The sequence below is a fragment of the Grammomys surdaster genome, unplaced genomic scaffold (assembly GCF_004785775.1).
Source record: "Grammomys surdaster isolate TR1022 unplaced genomic scaffold, NIH_TR_1.0 125742, whole genome shotgun sequence".
NCBI classification, from domain to species: Eukaryota; Metazoa; Chordata; class Mammalia; order Rodentia; family Muridae; genus Grammomys; species Grammomys surdaster.
This window is the reverse complement of record NW_021620574.1, coordinates 456,406-477,858: the sequence shown is the minus strand read 5'-3', so window position 1 is coordinate 477,858 and position 21,453 is coordinate 456,406. Positions and strand designations below refer to the sequence as shown.

General features: G+C 44.2%; 1 protein-coding gene across 1 annotated transcript in view; it reads right to left on the bottom strand.

Moving 5' to 3' along the window:
- Lima1 (LIM domain and actin binding 1) overlaps positions 1 to 21,453 on the bottom strand; it is a 98,515-nt gene that overhangs the window by 62,967 nt on the left and 14,095 nt on the right. The window contains exon 2 of the mRNA XM_028788344.1: positions 3,210 to 3,358. Coding sequence (XP_028644177.1) covers positions 3,210 to 3,328 — 119 coding nt within the window. The 5' untranslated portion in view covers positions 3,329 to 3,358. The remainder of the gene's footprint in view (positions 1 to 3,209; positions 3,359 to 21,453) is intronic.

Genomic DNA, 21,453 nt, shown 5'->3' with positions numbered 1-21,453 from the left:
GGATTTTGAGAATGAGTCTTGCTATACTGTAGCTGGTCTTTGCTATATTGTGGGTTCTTCTTCTTCCCACCCTCTAGCCCCACCCCCTTTTATGACTAGATAGGAGAGAAAAGATAGAGGAGAAAGAGAGGGAGGGAGATGGAGAGAGAGAGTCAGAGATCCCTGAATCTAATTCCTTTCCTTTTCTTTCTTCTACTAACAAATTGTAACAAACTCCCCTGACCAACCAACCCAGCCTGCCTATCTAGATCGTAGCATTTATGTACTCTCTGAATTCCAAATGTCATACAACCACAGGAATTATCTACAGCTGGTAAAACCACACCTCTGCTAGAGTATGAGACAAATCACAGTCATCTGCTGCAGGCAGTCCAAGTGGCCCCATATCCCCACACCTGGGATTAAAAAAGAAACGTATTCTTATAATATTTTTGTGTTTTTTTAAGAGAAACCAAAACTCCAGAATTATCACTAAACTATATAGCTAACATTGGCCTCAAAGTAGTGATCCTTCTGCCTCAGCTCCCTGGGTGTGGGAGTGTAGGCACCCACTACCGTGTATGTCAAGGCTTTAAAAAAACAGAACTGGGACACTGTATCATTAATAACTACTCTAATGAGTCATTCTTTTGAAAAGTTTAAAATTGTATTTCTTTTGTTTTCTCTGTGTGTGAGTGTGTATGTGAATGTGTATGTGTCTGTGTGAATGAATGTGTATATGTGTGTGAATGTGTGTCCGTGTGAATGTGTGTAGGTGCACACATGCCATGGCCTTCAGGAGTTGGCTTTCTTCTTTCACTATCCAGGGTCCTGGATTTTGAACTTAAATCATCAGGGTGGTTGACAAGAGCTTTTTTACCTGCTGAGCCATTTATCAGCCAGCCCCTCACAAATCTTTAGATCTGGAAAGTTGGTAGGCCTAAAGTAAACTGTCAAGTCTCTGAAGTCTGGTATTAAGACAACAGCTTTCATCTTCTAATGTCTTCTCTGTAGTGAATTTTTTTTTTCTCATGTGAGTTTCTGACAGAAAATTGCAACAAGAGAGAATACAATATGAGACAGTACGGACAGACTGACTCTAGTCCTCTCTGCACCCCAATCTGGCAGATAACTGAAGACCGCATAGCAAGTACACAAGGAATTTGTTATCAAAGAAAAGGGGACACTGTGGGTTAGAGAAACTTCCTGCTAGTATTTAACGACATCCTAGATACAGTTCTTAGAATCGCTGTCTTCACATTTTTACTCTCTTTTCATTAAGGGCAGCAGCTTCCTGGTAATGGACTCACTATCATGGTGAGCCTACCACCTGTAGGGATGGGTCTGACATGAAGGCCCTGTTCCCCAATTGGTTCTTGATCCATCAATAAAGATGCTAGCGGCCAATAAGCAAGGCAGAATAGGCAGGACTTCCGGGTCCCCGCAGGCAAGCTACCAGAAGCACGGAGAGAAGAAAGGAGTTTTCCCTCCATGCTTCAGAGGGAGAAAAGCCAACCAGCCTTGCGAGAGGAGCGGTCGACGACCGACCGCGTCTCCAGGTAGGAGGCTGGGATTGTTAAGCTGGGACTAAGGTAACCGGGCAGCTGAAGTTAGGGCTGATTGAGAGGTGATGAGCTGAGAGTACTGGGGAGGGCACGCTAGCCGCGGTAGATGGTAGGCGCACAGAAATTGAGCCAATAATTTTTGATACGGAGACCCAAGGGAATCTTGGCGGGGGGGTCGGTTGCATGACCCGCTCCCAGAGCTTAGAGAGGGGTAGCAGAAGCTACACACAACAACCACCTGTGCTGGCCTCTGCCCCACTGGCGTGTCTCTGCTCTCTCTGGTGTGCTAATCATTCCTTTTGCCTGTGTGTGTCCCAGACACTGTGCTTGTCACTAGACATACAGATGCAGAGAGTGCAGGAAGGTCCTCAAGTTGAAGGCCAGTGGAGGGGGTACCAAACGCTTTTTTTCTCAACGTAGCCCTGGCTATCCCAGAACTCACTCTGTAGACCAGGCTAGCCTCAAACTCAAAGATCCACTTGCCCCTGCCTCCCCAGTGCTGGCTGCCATACCTGGAAGCCAAATGTTTTCTCATTTTCTTAAATGGTCAGATGGGAAATATATTTTAGACTTTTGAGATAACGGTCTCTGTCAATCCAGTGTCTCTGTTGGCTTAGCGTGAAAGCAAAGGCAACCTACAAATGAATACCTGTGTTTCACTATACCCTTATTTGCTAAACCCTACTATCAGACCCTTGAAATGCTACAAGTATAACTGATACCCTGAATTTTAAATGGTATTTCAACTCTTACAGGTGGGGAATGTAACTCAGGGATGGAGCACACAGCTAGCATGTACAAAGCTCTGGGCATGACCTTTAGCACTGAAAAATAAAAGTTATACTTTTTTTTTTTTTCACAGAGAATGGTGGTTTACACCAAAAATGCAGCATTCAGGAGGCTGAGTCAAGAGCTTTGCTCATGGGTTGAAGCCCAGTCTGGGATACATAGTGAGTTCTGGATCCTCAACCTGGGCTACAGAGTAGGAAGGGGGGAAATCCTATAAAACAAAACCAAAAATGAGCTTGGTGGCTCATCCCTGTAATCCCAGGATGTTGGAGGCAAAGGTTAGAGGTTTCAGAGCTCAAAATCATTTTCAGCTACAGTGGGTACAAGGCCAGCCTGGGCTACAGGAGAGCCTGTCTCAATATAAACAAACAAGCCAAGGAATGAACAAAGCAAAACAAAGCACACTCCAAGATGGCTCCTGCCCATGACAGACTCTCCTCGGAACCTCGTTCCATGCCTTTGGATTTGGTCACAGTTTGCTTTATAAGTATCTTTTTTTTTTTGCTTTTCTAGACAGGGTTTCTCTGTGCAACAGTTCTGGTTGTCCTGGATACTGTAGACCAGGCTGGCCTGGAACTCACAGAGATCCCCCTGCCTCTGCCTCCCAAGTGCTGGGATTAAAGTTGTGCTCCACCATTCCTGTCTCTTACATGTATCTTTTGTGTTTATAACTTTCTCTTTCCCTCAGTTAAATAAAAACTCAAAGACAGAGGAGGTGCCTTCTGATCGGGACGTTCTTTCCTCTATAGCAGCCTGTAGGGTGCGGAAACTCCAGGGGTGCCCATCCAGCCATTTGACGTCACTTCACCGATTTTCCTGACAGGTGGTAAATCTGCTCAAGACAGACAGTCCTTTCGGACCAAGACCAGCACTTACTTGGAGAATATTTCCACAATTGCTGATGACTTGTTCTTGTTGACAAGAGAGAGTTCTCTGGCTGTCACTCTCAGTGATAGGGAGGTCCACTGTCGTCTGTTAAACGGAGTCGATTCCATCTTGTCTACAGAGGCTGAGACACCTGTAGGCTGGAGAAAGGGAGAGAATGTTTAGGATCCCGGCACTCAGGGATGGGCAGCCCTGTGAGCCAAGCAAGAGCCCAGATCAACAGATCTCACTCCTCTGCTGCTTTCCCCACGTTCATGTGACCTCTGTCAGTTGAGTCAGGATCCTTGGGGTACAGTTTACTGTAAAAGGAGGTCACAACAGATGATCTCTGAGGTCCCATTCCAATTCCATCATTTTATCACTGACCCCACTGTGCAAGCATCAGTTGGCCTTTTTCTGAACTTAAGTTGGTTCCAAAGTCACATTTGGAGTGAAATCATCCCCTCTTTGGAATAACATCCTGGGAGAGATAGAATCAGCATCTCAGAGTAAAGCCCAAACTAGGCTCTGCCGAGTCCACAGGGTTTCAGGTCTCTGTCTCTCCTTTCTTTGTTCCTTCCTTCCTTCTTTTTTCCCCTACTGTCTCTCCCTACGCACAGGAACACTGATCACTGTTACTCAGGAGAGAACAGGGGAGGTTGCATGGCATAAGAGAAAGAGCTAGCTCTGGAGGTACTGCAAGTCTGTTACTTTGAACTGATTCTATCTGGGGCTGGGATTCTGCTTAGTAGTGAGAGCGTGCCTAGCATGGGCAAAGCTCTGGGCCCCAGCACTGCAAAATAGACAAATACAAAATACTTTAAAGATTTATTTATTTATTTTATTTATGAGTACACTGTCGCTGTCTTCGGACACACCAGAATAGGGCATCCAATCTCATTATAGATGGTTGTGAGCCACCATGTGGTTGCTGGGATTTGAACTCAGAACCTCTGGAAGAGCAGTCAGTGCTCTTAACCACTGAGCCATCTCTCCAGCCCCTACAAAATACTTTAAATTGGTAGAGTCTTAAGAAGAAAACCATCAGACTTGAGTGTGGCAACCCGGGCCCTAAGGAAGAAACTCTGTTCCCTCTCATAGGTAGACTGTAGCTTGACATGTTTAGATTTCTGTGTTTAAGTTGGAGTGCGTGCCTAGGGAAGCCAGGGATCAAGAAGGGGTCATGAGAGTTCCGCGTGAGTGTGTGGTGCCGGAAGTCTTTGGTGGGCGGACAGTAAGTAAGACGCATGGAACATGGAAGTAATGTTGAGGAATACCACAGGTAGAAAGGTTTAACCGGTGATGGGCTGCAGAAAGGAAATGTGGGGGTGATGAAGAGTGTCAACCAAAAGGGGGAGCCTGCTACTTCAGAAACTAAGCAATATGATGATAGTAGCTTGAGTGGAGGTACCCTGCATGGGTGAGCAATGCTGGTCTCAGAAGACATAGGGTTTTGTTTTGCTTTGTTTTTAATTTTTATTTTATGTGCATGAGTGGTTACTTTGCCTTCATGTATGTCTGTGCACCATGTATATGCCTGCTGCCTGTGGAGACCAGAACAAGACATCAGAGCTGGAACTGAAGTTCCAGACAGATGTGAGCTGCCATGTTGGTGTTAGGAATCGAACCTGGGTCCTCTGCAAGAGCAGCTAGCACTCTTAACCTCTGAGCCATCTGTCCAGCCCCAGGAAGCCATAGGTTTTAAATGAAAGCCCCAGTGCAGGTACTGACTACATCCCTAGAAGTAATGGTTAGGGAGTCCCCAGAAGCACCCAAAACAACACAGGCTATTACCGCTGCCCTCGGTTCCCACTTGAACTAACCAATACCCTATTGCTGAAGATACCATACACTTTGGATGCAGGTCACAGAAATCAAGGTAGAACTGAGTGGAAGCTGCCTCCCTGCTGGCTGGCATTCATAGTTCTGGAAGGGGCTTTGCAGAACGCTGGAAGAGAAATGTCATCAACTGTCTTACCAGGCTATGGAGCCTGTGTGCTACAATACCAACCTGCCAGGCAGGATATATCCACCAGTGCTACAGGGCAAGACTGTTTGGTGGGGGTGGGTTAACCAATCACTTCCCGATTGGATCTGAGGCCTGCTCCATAGGAAGGAATGCATGTATGTTATAAACTTGGCCAAAAGCCTATGGCTGGGCCCTGGAGAGAAGGTACTACTGGTGTGTTGCTAACTGGACAAGTTGATGAACTGCCACAGAGCAGTGCTGGTATCGATCTGGGTCAGAGCATCTTCTATTTACAATGGTTAAAGCAGAGACTTGTCAGAGTGTTGAGGATAAGCGAGTCCGGAGTGCAGTCCTCAGCCCTAGACGGGATCCTGCAAGAGGAGGCGCAGTGTGTAAGAGCCATAGGTCAGACAGCAGTGCCACGAAACGCACCGTCTTCTGGATGTAATGACTCTCAAAATCATGAGCACACAGAAGCTGTGGTCACCTGAATAAGACCTACACACCAAAAGAAAGGACATGGAACTGGGGAGGTGATTAAGTAGGTAAAGACACTTGCCACCAAGCCTGACCACCTCAGTGCTATCCCTGGGACCCACATGATAGAAAGAGAGAGACCACTTCCCAAAGTTGTCCCCTGCCCACCACAAGCAGGCTACTGGCATGCACATGCCCCTTCCCAATACAGCCAAAGAAAAGCTGATTGATCCATTGATTAATAAGATACAAACCAGGATAGGATCTGATTGGGAAGAAGCAGAGGCCCAGTAGGAGTTGGGGGATGAGGAAGAGTGACTTGGTAAGTATGATCATGATACATTGTATCCAGTCATGTAACTGTGACAATGTTTCAACTTACATAATCTCTTTAGCTTTAGCATCTTCAAATGAAAAACAAGGATAACATTTGTCTTTCTAAAATTTTACTGTAGATTTTTTTTAAAGAATTATTTATTTTATGTAGGTGAGTACGCTGTAGCTGTCCTCAGACACACCAGAAGAGGGCATTGGATCCCATTACAGATGGTTACGAGCAACCATGTGGTTGCTGGGAATTGAACTTAGGACCTCTGGAAGAGCAGCCAGTGCTCTTAACCACTGAGCCATCTTTCCAGCCCCTTTACTGCAGATTTAAAGAGATAATATATTTTAAATATTAGACATACTTTAATATTGTGAAGACTATTTTAAGTGTAATGTACTACCATTGGCTCTTATAATTATAAGGCCTTTTAAATGACTGGGTAAAGTACATATTTAAATTAAGAGGGTAAATCCTCTACACTTAAGGGATTTCTTTCTGGAATCCCTTCAAGCTGTAGAACACACAAAGTGTACCCCTGACACCACTCAGTTCCCACTTGCTAACCTAACCTAGAGGTGGGGTTTTCTTGCCCTAGTAATTACCAAAGGAGTTCTAACCTTTGACCAGAAGAGGTGAGATCAGAAACAAGTCAATACTTCCTTATTTGAATAGGAAAAAAAAAACAAACACAGATTAAACAGCTGTTCTCTTGACAACCACAGAGCAGGACTGATCTGTAATGGAATCGTTAGAACTGTTCTCATCAGCCATAAGAATGGCAGAATACAGTGTGCTGGACTAAGCACTCAGATCACCTTCAGAGGCCACCCTCCATCCCCACAGGTAGTGTGCTGTCCTCCCTATCAAAGCCTTCTCTGAAAATAACAGGTTTGTTTTTGATGACTTAATTCTCATGCTAGAAGGTAGCATTGTACACAGCAATGAAACAAGCCTACGTGCAAGAGAGACATATATTCAGGTACACTTGTCTCTACCACTTAAAGCTTGTGTTTTTTCCTCAAACTTAGATTTTAAAAAAAAAAAATCATGACAATAGGATGAATAGGGTGAAGAGAAAATGACACTCATACAGAATAAGTCAACAGTAAGTGTGAAAGCGTTGAACATGTATGTTTCTCACTCATATGGCCTCAACCTGAGTATACCAGGTGGCAGATGTGACACACGTGGGTCTTCGCTTCCCAGCTTAGAAGTTGACAGGCCCACGAAGCATTGTCAGCATTTTCTCTGACGAGAAAAAGGCAAGGGAGTGAGTGACATGTAATTCAGCTGAGTGTCAAGACCGGAAACCACAGCAGTCGCCCTTCAAGCCAAATTTAGGAAATGTTGACCAACACTTTAAGACAACATTTGGAAAAATTCTGCTTCCAATGTGAGTGTGAATAAAAATGCTGTCAGTCCTTTCACAGTGAACCATTGTGGATAAAGGAAGAAAAATATAAACAAAGTATGTTCTCAACGCCATTCGTAAAAAAGGAAACGGAGAACCAGACGCGGCAGTACAAGTCCATAGTCCCAGCTGTCTTCGAGGCTGAGGCAGGGACGCTTGAGACTCGCTTGGGCAGTACAGTAAGACACTATGCAGAGCTCACACCACCAGCAGCACCCCTAGGCATTCCTATACTAGGGTCTCACTAGTTAGGTCTTTCTGGCTGGCCTCAAACTCACAATCTTCCTGGTTCAGCTTTCCAAATGCTGGGATTACAACCATTTGCCATCATGCCTGGATGTATTATCTGGAGAATTAGAGACGATAATTTTTTTTTTTTAAAGCAGTTCGCAAGTTTGTGGTTTTGATTACTTTTATCCAGAATGCCCAGGAAATCTATATATTCACCCCAGTAGAAGGTTAGGAGGACCACACCTTATATTCAAGCAGTGAGTACTGCGTACCCTAGAAACCGAACAGAAAGTTCCTCTCTAAAGAATGCTCATGGTTTATGGACTCTGCAGCCATCTACATAGTTACAGCACGAGACAACGATGCGGTCAGAGGCGAAGCATACCTCCGGCTCGGTGGGAGGAAAAGACATTAGCTTGACTTGGGATTTGCAGAATGGAAAGAATTTGAAAGTGAGGGCAGGGTAAGGGGGGGGTAGTGAATCTGAGGGGGAAGCACAGCGCTAGTGTCTGAGGAAGAGACATTCCAGGCAGAGACGGACAGGAGGCCAGGCGGGGAAGGGTTTTGAAAACCACGCTGAGGAATTTGGGCCGTATTCCAATGGTGGAAAGAAGTAGCCTGTGGTGGACAGAGATGGAGTCTAATCCTTATATGTATGACCTTTAAGGCAAATAAAACTTTCCCTCAGCTCTAACATTCACATCTGTAGGACAAGAGGTCTATCGTGCACCGTAGTCTGTGGAAAGACAAGACATATGTGAACAATATGTTCTATAAAACTATTCTTTTAGCTGACTATGGTGACGCATACCTATGGCGGTGGTGGCGGCAGTGCTCCTTGCTACCCACCCCAGTGTTTGTTGGGTTCAGCAACAGACGACATGCTGACTGCTAGGAAGGAAGAGCACTTTCATTCATTCCTTGACCACCTTGCTGCAAACCTAGAACAGTTAGTTTTCAGTGAGGGAACATCCAGCCAGCACAATAGCTCAGCGAGGAAACATGTGTCATACCAAGCCTGATAACCTGAGTGAAGCCCCAGGATCTGCATGTTAGAAGGCGAGAACTGATTCCTGCAAGCTGACCTCTGACTTCCACACCTGTGTCACGGCGCACGTGCACTTGAGCACTCGAACATAAACGTGATTAGATTTTTACTAAATACAACAGTGACAGCTATAGATTGCTCCCTACACACCTGGATTCTGCATTAGTGGAACAAAACCAACTGAGAACCAAAAATATTTTTAAAAACTTGCATATACAAGGTATGTTAGTGCATGCCTGTCTATGTTTTCAGTACTCAGGAGGCTGAGGCAGGGGGATAGTCATGAGTTTAAAGCCAGTCAGACCTGTCTCAAAATAAGAAACCATCAAAGAAACAAAGCCAAGAAAAAGTGTTGCACCTACTCTGAATGCACAGACTTGGGTCATTATTCCATGATCAATATACACAACACAACTATTTGACTAGCACCTGTCACTGCTAGCTATCATAAGTCATCTAGTGATGGCAGGGAGTGCACACAAGTTATATGTAAACATCACGCTACTTTTATAAAGGGATTTGAGCATCCACAGCCCCAAAGACTTCAAGGGACAGCTGTTTATTATCAGAACGGTGAGCACCAGAGGTAATCATCCCTACTCCTGAGAGAAACAAGTTACTCCTGGCCACTGTACACTTCCCACTCTAAACAGGGATCTCAGCCATTAGGGGCTTAAAGGTGTAGTATTGCTCTTCAGCCATGCAGTCTTTCTAGATGAGACTCTTCTTCAGACTCCCAAACCCATCCTCTTAGGTCATATTTTATTATAATAAATATATATTATAATATATAAGTATAAAACAAATGTATAAAATATACACATAATAAGGTATATCTATATGTACATACATATAATAAAAATATTTTACAGAGCCGGGTGGTGGTGGCGCACGCCTTTAATCCCAGCACTTGGGAGGCAGAGGCAGGCAGATTTCTGAGTTCGAGAGTTCGAGGCCAGCCTGGTCTACAGAGTGGGTTCCAGGACAGCCAGGACTACACAGAGAAACCCTGTCTCGAAAAAAACAACAACAAAAAAAAATTTACATAAAACTATAAACATATATCACTGAGCCATATCTCCAGCCCTTATTCAAACTCTTGACATAAATGCAAATCATATGAAAAAAATGAAGCCTTAGTAAGTTGAAGCCAGGTGTGGTATTACGGGAAAGCCCCTGTAATACCAGTACAGAAGGTAGAGACAGGAGGATCATGAGTTTGAGGATGGCCCAGTCTGAGTAGTGAGATACTGTCCTTGTCACCCAAATAATCCTATAAACAAACAAGAGTACCACATATAAAAGGCTCACTGTTTTATTACTCGGAGACATAACAGACAAGTCTATAGGCATGTCGGGCTAGTCACTACCACTGTTGCTGGGAGAACTTCAGCCAGCTGTCTGTAGAAATATGTATCTAGACAATAGAATAATTGTAAAGCCAACCAAATTCCCAGAGCCAACAAAGATGTAGATGTTTGTATCAGGACAGAGACATTTCAGGAGCATGTGACCCCGCTTTTACCTCCTTTTATTGATATTTTGTATAGAAAAGTGGTTGTGTAACTAAGAAGCAAATTCACTTGTGGAACTGCTAACGGAAGGATCAGGAGTAAGGTTACATTTGCTGAGTAGTTTGTGCTAAGTGTTTATATTTATTTACTGACTCACACATTACCAGGGCAGGGATAAAATAAGAAAGCAAATAAGCTCTCTCAGACACAATCTTTCCTACTTCTTTCTGCCTACGATCTGGGAAAGTAACTGTTGCAACCTTCTAGCTGGCTTTTTTCTCCACCCCTCACCCTTGTACTAGAGATTGAGCCCAGGGCCTTGAAAGTGCAGGACAAAGGCTCTACCACTAAGCCACAGCATCCAGGCCCCTGACAAGTCATCTTCCCCAGACCCTTGGCTTGTCTCTATCCCCAGTTTTGCCCTTCTACCTAAGATGTGAGCTCTTTCTGATGACTATGTTTCTATAGCTATAAATACATGTCTGAACTCACACATAGATTTTTAAATTACTTTTTATCTTAAGCTTTTCCCTCTCACACTCACTTTTCTTCTACAGTACAGTCAGACTACAGTCCTTACATGCTCCACTTGGTCATCGTCCATCCATTGCTCTGGCCTGACTCCATCCCTAGCCATTTCCTGAAGATCACTGAAGAGATCTTATGATCAACACAAGGACCACAGACCAGTCCTTGCCTTTAATCCCAGCACTCAGGAGGCAAAGACAAGTGAATCTCTGTAAGTGTGAGACCAGCCTGGTCTACAGAGTGAGTTCCAGGACAGCCAGGACTACACAGATAAACCCTGTCTCCAAAAACAAACTAAAACCAAAAAAGCCCAAAACCAAAAAGCCAGGGCCATGTTTTAGCTGTTTTTGCCTCTGCCTCCTGGGGGCTTGGACTAAATCCACACTTTAGATCTTACTATCTTGTCATCTCCTGGGCTAATTAGTCCCCTAATTTTGAAATTATCTTTTTAATGACGCTCTCCTGACTCAAATCATTCTCATTACCTCACAGAAGCCTCCACTCAGCCTCGCGCCCAGCAACACCCAGGGCTCAGTTTCTCTTTAAACTCTTACCTCAGCCCTCGAGACAGCTCAGTGGGTGAAGGCATCGGCTTGATGACTTGAGTGGAATCCCTTGTAACCACATGGTGAAAAGATGAAAAGAGACAGCGGTGTCCCATACTTTGGTTAAAATTCTTTAAGGATTTATTTATTTTTATGTTATATATATATGAGTGTCTTGCCTGCATCGATTTATGTACACCATATGTGTGCAATGCCTGAGCCGGCCAGAAGAGGGCATCCAATCCCCTGGAATGGGAGTTTCAGAGCGTTTTAAGCTGCTGTGTAGGTGTAGGGAACCAAACCCAGATCCTCTGGAACAGCAGTCAGTGTGGTTAACCACTGAGCCATCTTTCCAGCCTCTGGTTAGGGTTTTGTTTTGTTTTGTTTTGAGACAATCTCATTCAGTTTAGGCTGGCATTGAACTTGCTATGTTGCTGAGGCTAACTGAATTCCTGACCCTCCTTTCTCCTCCTCCCAAGTGCTTGAATTACAGGCCCTAGCTAATCACCATAACCAGCCAGTATCTGTCAATGATAGAAAGGACCTCAGGCTCTGAAGTCACCAGTCTGAATCAGCTATCTGCATAGACTAGTGCTTTCAGGGGAAGCAGACTGAAACATACGGCTTGTTTACTAAATAAATCAGTGCAAACAATGAGAAACCACTGAATACAGCAGCAGACATGTCCTTAGCGCTGAACTCAGAGCAGCTTGTCCTAGTCAGCGCCATTGACATAACTCAGGTGTTTCCTCATAAATGCTAATGAATATAGCTATGGTTCTGACAGAAAACAAAGCCTTTGGTTTCTCTGTGATCAGAGAAACCAAAGGAGTTAACATGAGAAATGAAAGAGAAAAGAACTTTTAATCCAGTAGGTCGTAGACTTAAGCATACATAAGAATCACTTAGGAAACTTGTCTAAAATACTGACTTTGGGGTTCTTGCCCATGATCCATCAAGTTGGAGAAGAGCCCAGGAAGACCACATTTTAACCAGAACCTTGTAAATGAGTCTAGTATTCAAGGTTTTCTCCCCGTTAAAGGCTGGAAAACACAGAATTAAAAGGCTGGAGACGGGTATTCCAGAAAAGATTCCAGAAATCTGTCCTTTAAAAATAACCCAAGCAGCGCGGTATTTCCATGGCTATAATCCTAGCACTGGGGAGGCTGAGGAAGGAGGGTTGCCAGGAGTTCCAGACCTGCCTTGACACACAAACAAAATAGCAAACATAACAAAGCAACTTGAAAGCTATTGTGCTAGGACCTGTGATTCCAGCTCTCAGGAGGCAGACCAGGAGCTTAAGGCTGGCCTGAGACACACAACCATCTATTAAAGCAACAAAAGAGTGCCCTTATGTTTAAACACATCGAATTTGTCCAATGTGATGCTTAAGTCCTATGCTCACCTAGAACTTCCTTTTGAGCCTAGACATCATGAAATTATTGTGTTAACAAATAGATCTTGATAATAAAATCAGGGTTATTTTCATTATTTTTTTTTCTGATCTGGTTATTTAATTTAAAATGATTCTTGAGAAAGACATAAAAAAAAGTAGCCAGGCGTGCTGACACACACCTGTAACTACTCATTCCGGACTTGGAGGCGGGACGATTAGGATCTCGAGGCCAGCCTTGGCTACATGGCAAGTATAAGGCTGGCTTGGGCTACTTGAGAGCCTGTCCTAAAGGAAACCAAAGGGGCTGGGCGTATTGTTCGGTGTTAGGGGATACACTGTTCTTGCAGAGGACCTGGGTTCTGCTCCCAGCACCCACTCCACCCCTGCCCCCAGCCCCATCCTATTAGGCAGCTCTCAGACCATAGCATCTCCAGCTCCAGGGACCTGAAGCCTCTGCCCCTCCAGGGACCCAAATCCTCTGCTCAGTGCACAGAACTTGCACACAAACACACATCCACATACATAATTTTAAAAATAATAAAAAGACGGGGCTAGAGAAAACCAAAAAATAAAATAAAATAAATAAATAAATAAATAATAAAATAAAAATTAAACATTTAATTTTTTATTTTTAAACAGGCATGGCAGTGGACACTTTTATTCTCAGCACTTAGGAGGCAGAGGCAGGCAGATCTCTGTGAATTTAAGGCTAGCCTGGGCTACAAAGCTAGTCGTAGGTCAGCCACAGCAAAGTAAGACACTGTCTCAAAACAAACACATAAAATATTTATTTATTTATTTATTTATTTATTTATTTATTTATTTATTTTATTTTTTAAGGTTTTTTTGAGACAGGGTTTCTCTGTGTAGCCCTGGCTGTCCTGGAACTTACTCTGTAGACCAGGCTGGCCTTGAGCTCAGAAATCCGCCTGTCTCTGCATCCCAAGTGCTGGGATTAAAGGCGTGCGCCACCAATGCCCGGCTTTTTTTTTTTTTTTTTTAAATATTTTTTTTTTTAAAGGTGAGTGGTTCAGCAGCAGGGCACTTGTCAGGCCTTGGGTTAATTCCCAGCTCTTAGGGCATGGAGGGAAGGCAAGGGAAAGAAAAATACACAAAAGTAAAAGTGAAAGGAGGAGACAGCTCTTCCTTACCACCTGGAGAGTTTCAGCCACAGGCTGGGACAGGGAAGAGCCAGGCAGACTGCAGTCTACAGTAGCTGAAAAAAGGATTAATAAAAGACAAAAATAAAATGTAGAACTAGAGTGTTCACCTAGCATGCATAAGGCCTATGCTCAACCCCCAGGGCTGAAAATCAAAACAAAATATTAAATTAAAAAGCAACTGAGGAGGCCAGCCTGGTCTACAGAGTGAGTTCCAGGACAGCCAGGGCTACACAGAGAAGCCCTGTCTCAAAACAAACAAACAAACAAACAAACAAAAAAACAAAAACAAAAAAACAAAACAAAACAAAAAGCAACTGATTTGGCCTGCGACCTCTGGCACTCGGTCAGGCCCATGTTTTTCATGGCAAGCCACAATCATGGAGCTAGGTAAGAGCTCACACCAAGGGCTCGGTTCCTTTGGGTTTCTCCCATTTTCTTTCTTATAACAACTGATCATCAAACACCAACAGTTATGAGATTTTATTCTAACATCAGTGTTCTCCTGGCCTATTTCTCAAGTTCTCTCATGAGAGCCAAACCCATATGACCCCATGGCACCAGAGATGGCAAAGATTTACAAAACAGAAATACAAGCCACTCTCTTAGGAAGGACTCTGGAGCGTGTCCTGCGATGGGTCCTGGAAATCAGAATAATCTGCATTGCAGCTGGAATAGACTTTAAGTTACAATTTAAAAATCAAACCAGGAAGATAACAGGCTTGGGCTCTAATCTGGCCTCTGCCACTAATTAGCCAAGTGACCTAGGAAGACACCTGTCTGGGCCTTGTCCTCCTTCTTGTGTAAGACAAAGAGACTCACAATGGCCTACTGTTTTTCTGACTCCAGGGCACAATTAGTGAGTTTCAAAACCAGTTTTAGGAGTCAGAACCAGCATGCTTTGCTCTTGCTTTTGTTTTTGCAAAGCTGAGTACTGAACCCACAGCCTCCAGCACACTGTGTCCACTAACTCAGTGAGAAAGCTCACTGGGTCGCAGCCTCAGCCCATTTATTTGTTTTAATAAGAAAGAATAGAACACTGTAGCAAACACTTCAGTGTTTGATTATACTAAAAATAAACATCCTTAAACCATGCTCTTGTTGAGCTATTGTGTGTGTGTGTGTGTGTGTGTGTGTGTGTGTGTGTGTGTGTGAGAGAGAGAGAGAGAGAGAGAGAGAGAGAGAGAGAGAGAGAGAGAGAGAGAGAACTGGATAAGAAGATAAAATATTTATTGTCCTTTTCTTTTTCTTTCGTTGTTTATTTGTTTGTTTGAGGTAGGGTTTCTCTGTGTAGCTCTGGCTGTCTTGGAACTCACTCTGTAGGCCAGGCAGGCTGTGAACTCAGATCAGCCAGCCTCTGCCTCCTGAGTGCTGGGATTAAAGGTGTGCGTCACAATGCCCAGTGGAAGATGGAGTATTTCTTGTGGTTTTTTTGTTTTTCTTGGTTTTTGTTTTTCGAGACAGGGTTTCTCTGTATAGCCCTGGCTGTCCTGGAACTCACTCTGTAGACCAGGCTGGCCTCGAACTCAGAAATTCACCTGCCTCTGCCTCCCAAGTGCTGGGATTAAAGGCGTGCGCCACCACCGCCCGGCAAAATGGAATATTTCTTACTGTGAGACATGCTTATTTAACAGGTGCTGGTGAGGATACAAGCAGCTGGAATGTTGTGTACTGTGGGTGGGAAAGACAATGGTACACTCATTTGGAAAGAGGCACCAGTTCTTCAAAATATTACATATAAACTTCTATATGATTTGGTGGTTTATTTCCCATACGTGTGCATATACTCACATATAAAAGAATCCATGTACATGCATGGATATAAACATTCAAGATAATGTGTACATATATCAAATTACTGTGTCATCTATCCCTAACAAATATGCAATTCTTCCATGTCTACTAAAAATAAAAATAATGTTGGTTGTGATGATGTACACCTCCAATTCTACCACTCAGGAGAGGTTGAGATAGTAGCATTGTGAGTTAAAGGCCAGCCTGGGCTACATAGTGAAACCCTGTCTAAATCAATCAGTCAGTCAATCAATCAATCAATCATCAATCAAAATAAAAACCCATGTAAACATACACAACAGTTCACAGCAATGTTAATCACAATAACCAAATGGTGGGCACAACTATCAATGCATAAGCAGACTGTGGTGTACCCATGAGACAATGAACTAAGACACTGCCATGAAAGTATTTATGCTGTGCCGTGGATAGACTCTGGAACACTTTACATGAGACCATATGCTGTATGGATCCGTGTAAACGAAAGGTCCAGAATGGCTGCGTCTATCGAGATGGAAAGTGACTTACATATTGGTTCTTCCGGGAGGGAACAAAATGTAAAACTGATTGTGGTGATGGCTGCTGGGCTGTGCGGGTTTATTAAAATCCATGGAATGGGACACTTAAATAGATAAGTTACATGTTGTGTAAATATAAATAAACCCTTATTTTTTTTTTTTTTTTTTTTTTTTTTTTTGGTTTTTCGAGACAGGGTTTTTCTGTATAGCCCGGGCTGTCCTGGAACTCACTCTGTAGACCAGGCTGGCCTCGAACTCAGAAATCCGCCTGCCTCTGCCTCCCGAGTGCTGGGATTAAAGGCGTGCGCCACCACCGCCCGGCTAAACCCTTATTTTTAAAAGTATAGTTTGAGGACTGGGAAGTGGATTGGCAGTAGAACCTACAATGAACATGTACGGAACACTGGGTTAAATCCTAGCACCAAAAATGAAATATACATTATAGATTGAAAGTCACCAGGTGATCATGATGACTGAGGTGCCCTCCCCTCAGGGCATGCGTCACCCACGGCCGCACCATGGTTACCATGGTTACTGGGAGGCAGGACCATATCTCGGAAACACCAGGTAACTCCAACTCCACTTCCAATGTTTATCAGGCTCAGGGCAGCCTTCCTCCTATGTAAAGTCAAGATGACAACTTGCCCCAGAGAGTGGGCTCATTCACAGGGACAGAGCACACAGCTTGAGGTCTCTTGACATCTCTTTATAGCAGTGTCTAGGCCACAGACAAGAAACATCTAAGATTTAGTTCTTAGCTTAATTTCTGTGTGAGACCTCCCATGTCTGTCATAAGGCTCTAATTAAAAAGAATTCACAGTGGGGGCTGCAGAGGTGGCTAGGGGTTAGAGCCCTGACTGACCTTCTAGAGGACCCAGGTTCAACTCCGGCACATGTTGAGTCACAGACACCTGTAACTCCAGTGTTGGGGATCCAGAACCCTCTTCTGGCATCCATGGGCACCTGTACATGCTTGAGCATGTGTGCCTGCACACACCTGCACACACACACACACACACACACACACACACACACAAATGTACATATATACCTGCACATGCTCAAGCACACACACACAAAAATGTACACACACACCTGTACATGCTCAAGCACACACACACACACACACACACACACACACACAAAAATAAATCTTAAACTTGTATGATGCTGGGTGGGGGGAGTACATTCCTTTAATTCCAGCACTAGGAAGGCAGAGGCAGGCGGATCTCTTGAGTCTTGTACTCCTGGTCTACAGAGTAAGTTCTAGAACAGCCAGGACCACACAGAGAAACACTGTCTTTAAAAAACAGCAACAACAACAAAAAATTGTATGAACGATGGCTCATACCTGTAATCTCACCACTTAGGAAGCTGAGACAGGAGAATTGCTATAAGTTCTAGACCAGCCTGGGGTACAGAATAAGACTCATCTCAGGAAAAAAAAAATCTAAAAGCAAAACAAAACAAAACAAAAAACAATAAAAAAGCCAGGAGTCCTGGCGCACACCTTTAATCTCAGGAAGCAGAGGCAGGTGATCTCTGTGAGTTCAAGGCTAGCCTGATCTACAAAGCAAGTTCCACTAAGGCTACATAGTGAGACCCTGTCTCAAAAAAAAAAAAAAAACCAAAACAATAAAATAATAATTACTATTATCATTATTCACGATCTGGGCATAGTGGCACATGTCAGTAAGCACAATCCTTAGAAGGCAAAACAGGAGGATTTACCACAGACCAGTATATAGCAAGACTGTGTCCAAAAAAAATAAATACCTGGGAGCTGAAGAGACAGCTCAGAGATTGACAACTCTGCTGCTGCCCTGCAATTGGATTCCCAGAATCCACTGTGCGCCCCTGAATGTAAAGGATATACATAAATTCACACAGACACACACGCAGGCACACACGCAGGCACACACGCAGGCACACAAAACCCAGTAAATGAGCATTTTAAATAAATACGTAAGATCCGTTAGTGCTACATTTCCTTTACATGTACTTTTTGAGACTCACAGACACTGGCTTTACACTCTCAATGTACTCTCAAATATAACCTTAGACTTCTGACCACCCTGCCTCAACCTCTGGGCGAGACACTGTCTCTTACTGAGATTAGAGCTCTCTGCCTAATGTTTGGCTGTGGGTCTCTGTATCTGTTTCGTTCAGTTTTCTCTGATGACAGTTATGTCAGGGTCCTGTTCATGAGTGTAGCAGAATAGCACTGGAATCTTGGTTTGTTTGTTGCCAGGCATGTTTGGTTCTGGCTAGGTCTCTGGGCTATCCAGCCTCTGGTTCCCAGCCCTCCAGGCAGCGTCAGGGATGGGCTCCCTCTCGTGGCATAGGTCTCAAGCTGGACCAGACATTGGTTGGCCACTCCCACAACTTCTGTGCCACCCTTACCCTAGCACATCTTACAGGCAGGACAAATTGTACGTGGAAGGTTTTGTAGCTGGGTTGGTGTCCCAATCCCTCCACTGGCAGCCTTGCTTTTAATTACAGGAGATGGTCGGTTCAGGCTCCGTCCCTCATAGATTCCTGGGATTTTCACTGTCCTATGCTTGTACTTCTCCCCCTAAATGACCCCCAGTTCCAGCTGTCTCTCCCAGTACTGAACGTTTTAGTCTTTAATTAGGTCCATAGTTCAGCACCAAGGGTGGGATCCATTGACATTTCCGTCTCCACACCTCTGCCTCTCCACTTTGCGAAGCCCTCAACTGCCAACCTAAGCAGGTGGTGCTGACTTTACAGATGAGGGAACTGAGGCACCTAGAAGTCAACACACATTTATACGATGCAATAGTTCTGCAGGTCGTAACAGCTCATGCCTGTAATCCCAACACTAAGAAAGCTGAGACCAGTTCGAGAAGGTGCCACCAGTTCAACGCTAGCCTGGGCTCTCACAAGCCAACCAAGCTATACAGAAAACTGTGTCTCACAAACAAACACATACACAGGAAAAATATCCAAAGGCTTTTCGTCATGTCCTTGACTGACAGTAGCTTTTTGTCCCCCCTTTTGTCTGTTTTCCCACCTCAGGACACAAAGAAGTACTCCATCTTCCAGAACCACCTCACGCTGTATGGCATCTTGTAACTTACTAAGGCAACGTCAATGAACATCTAGGTTGCTTGGCTCCTCATCGTGGGAAGCCTGCGATGGATGTGAGCACAGTGCCCACCTGGAGGTGCACTTTGGATGGACAAAGGAGCTTTACACAGTTTCAGTAGACATTCCTGAATTTCTCTCAGAAAAGTTGCATCAATTCATATATTTGAAATGGCCACTGTATGAGAGAGCCTACGTTGTTTTACCTCCTCCCCCCCCCACCCCCGCCTGACATGTGGAAAATGGTATTCCCCCTTTGAAACTACATTTATTTTATTTTAAAATTATAATTCTGTGTGTGTGTGTGGTGTATGTGTGTGGTATGTGTATATGTATGTGTGTATGTGTGTAGTGCACATGTGGAATATATATATATATATATATATATATATATATATATATATATAGTGTATGTGGTGGGTATGTATGTGTGTGTGGTCTGTATGTGTGTATGTGTGCGTGTGGAGTGCATGTGGTATATATGTGTATGTGTGTATGTGTGTGTATGCTAGGTATATATGTGTATGTGTGGTATGTATATGTGTATGTATGTGTGTGGTATGCATGTGGTGTATGTGTATATATGTGTGTGTGGTACATGTGTGTGTGAATGTGTGTGGTGTGTATGCTATGCGTGGTATGTGTGTGTGTGTGCATGTGGAGTGTGTGTGTGTGTGCGTGTGTGCACGCACGCGTGTATGTGTGACATGCTTGTGCTTCTCAGAGGACAACTTTTGGGGATTGCATTTCTCCCTCCACAGTGAATCCTGACAAACCCACTCCAGTTATCGGGCATATGGAACACGTGTTTTGGGGGACTGCATTTTCTCCTTCCACCACGGGTTCTGCCGATCTGAGCAGGTCATCAGGCATATAGAACACGTGACATGTGTCTTTACCAGCTGAGCCATCCCGGTGCCATTTATTCTTAAATGTCATTTATAAATGGTTTATTATCTCTACAACTTAATTACACTTTTTAATTGCACAAGGACTTTCTGAATACTCCTTGTACAATTAAGCTGCCTCTCCCAGCAGCTGTCCCTTCCTGGTGTCTGATTCTTATCCAGACCTCATTAATATTCCTTGGGAGCATAAATGGCACTTAATGTACAGGTGAGAACCACATCTCTGGAGACATCTCTTCTGTACAGGACCCACTTCTTACTGCTCTAGCGCCCAGCCCAGTGGGAAACCTGACTGGTGTCTTAAGAGAAATTCACTGTTTGGGGCTGTGCTTCACGTCCTCCCCTCATCCTGGCAATCCAGCACTTCCTACTCGGGTAGGGGCTTCCCAAATATCGTCTGAATATTAGGATAGGCCTCAGAGGCTCCATCTCTTTTTGGAGATCACTATATGATCCAGGCTGGGCACAAACTCTTGATCCTCCTGGGTCAGCTGCCCAAGTACTGGAATTAAAGAATGTGTGATGACATCAGGCTAAAGCTGGTCCTCTCACAGGAGTCCAAACGGGATTCCGAAATGGCTCCTCTAGGATTCCAGTGCACAAGAGACTTGGACTTAGTTTTATCTTGTTTCCCAGGGTTGTTAGCCAAAGCAGGGAGGAAGGCAGAAGATTCTAGCCACCTACCTAGGGAGACTATGTCTCTGACAGCCACTGTGGCATGAGGATCGATTACTGAATGCTAACCATATGCCACATGCTTTACACACGTTGGCTCATTATCCTCTTGGTCTCATTCACTTAGTGTTTGTGACATCACGAGACAAGTATTCTCATCTGACAGAGGAAGAAATTAGCCTCAGAGAGGTTATTTTCTAAGAGTCATCCAGTTGCCAAGTTTTAGAACCAGGGTTCTGGAAATGGTTTAGCAGGTAAAGCTGTTTGCTGCCAAGCCCATGACCTGAGTTCAATTCCCTGGGATCCACATCGTGAAACAGAAGAACCGACCCACACAAGCTGCCCCCTCAATAAATAAATAAATAAATAAATACAATGAAAGGTAGTAGAACCAGACAGATGAGTTATTCTCATCTGTCACCCAGCATTCAAGAGGCTAAGGTAGGAGGATTGCTGCAAGTTCTATCCAGCTGGGGCTCTGGAGTAAGACCTTTGTTTCCAAACAATAGAAAAACTGACAGACCAGACTTTAAAAGTCTTATGGACTCTGATTCCCCTGGGCTAACAGCGTGCTGAGAATCATGCCTCTGGTGTCCACGGTAGTCTGAACAGCCTTCTTACGGGCTGTCAAGATTGCAAACAATAT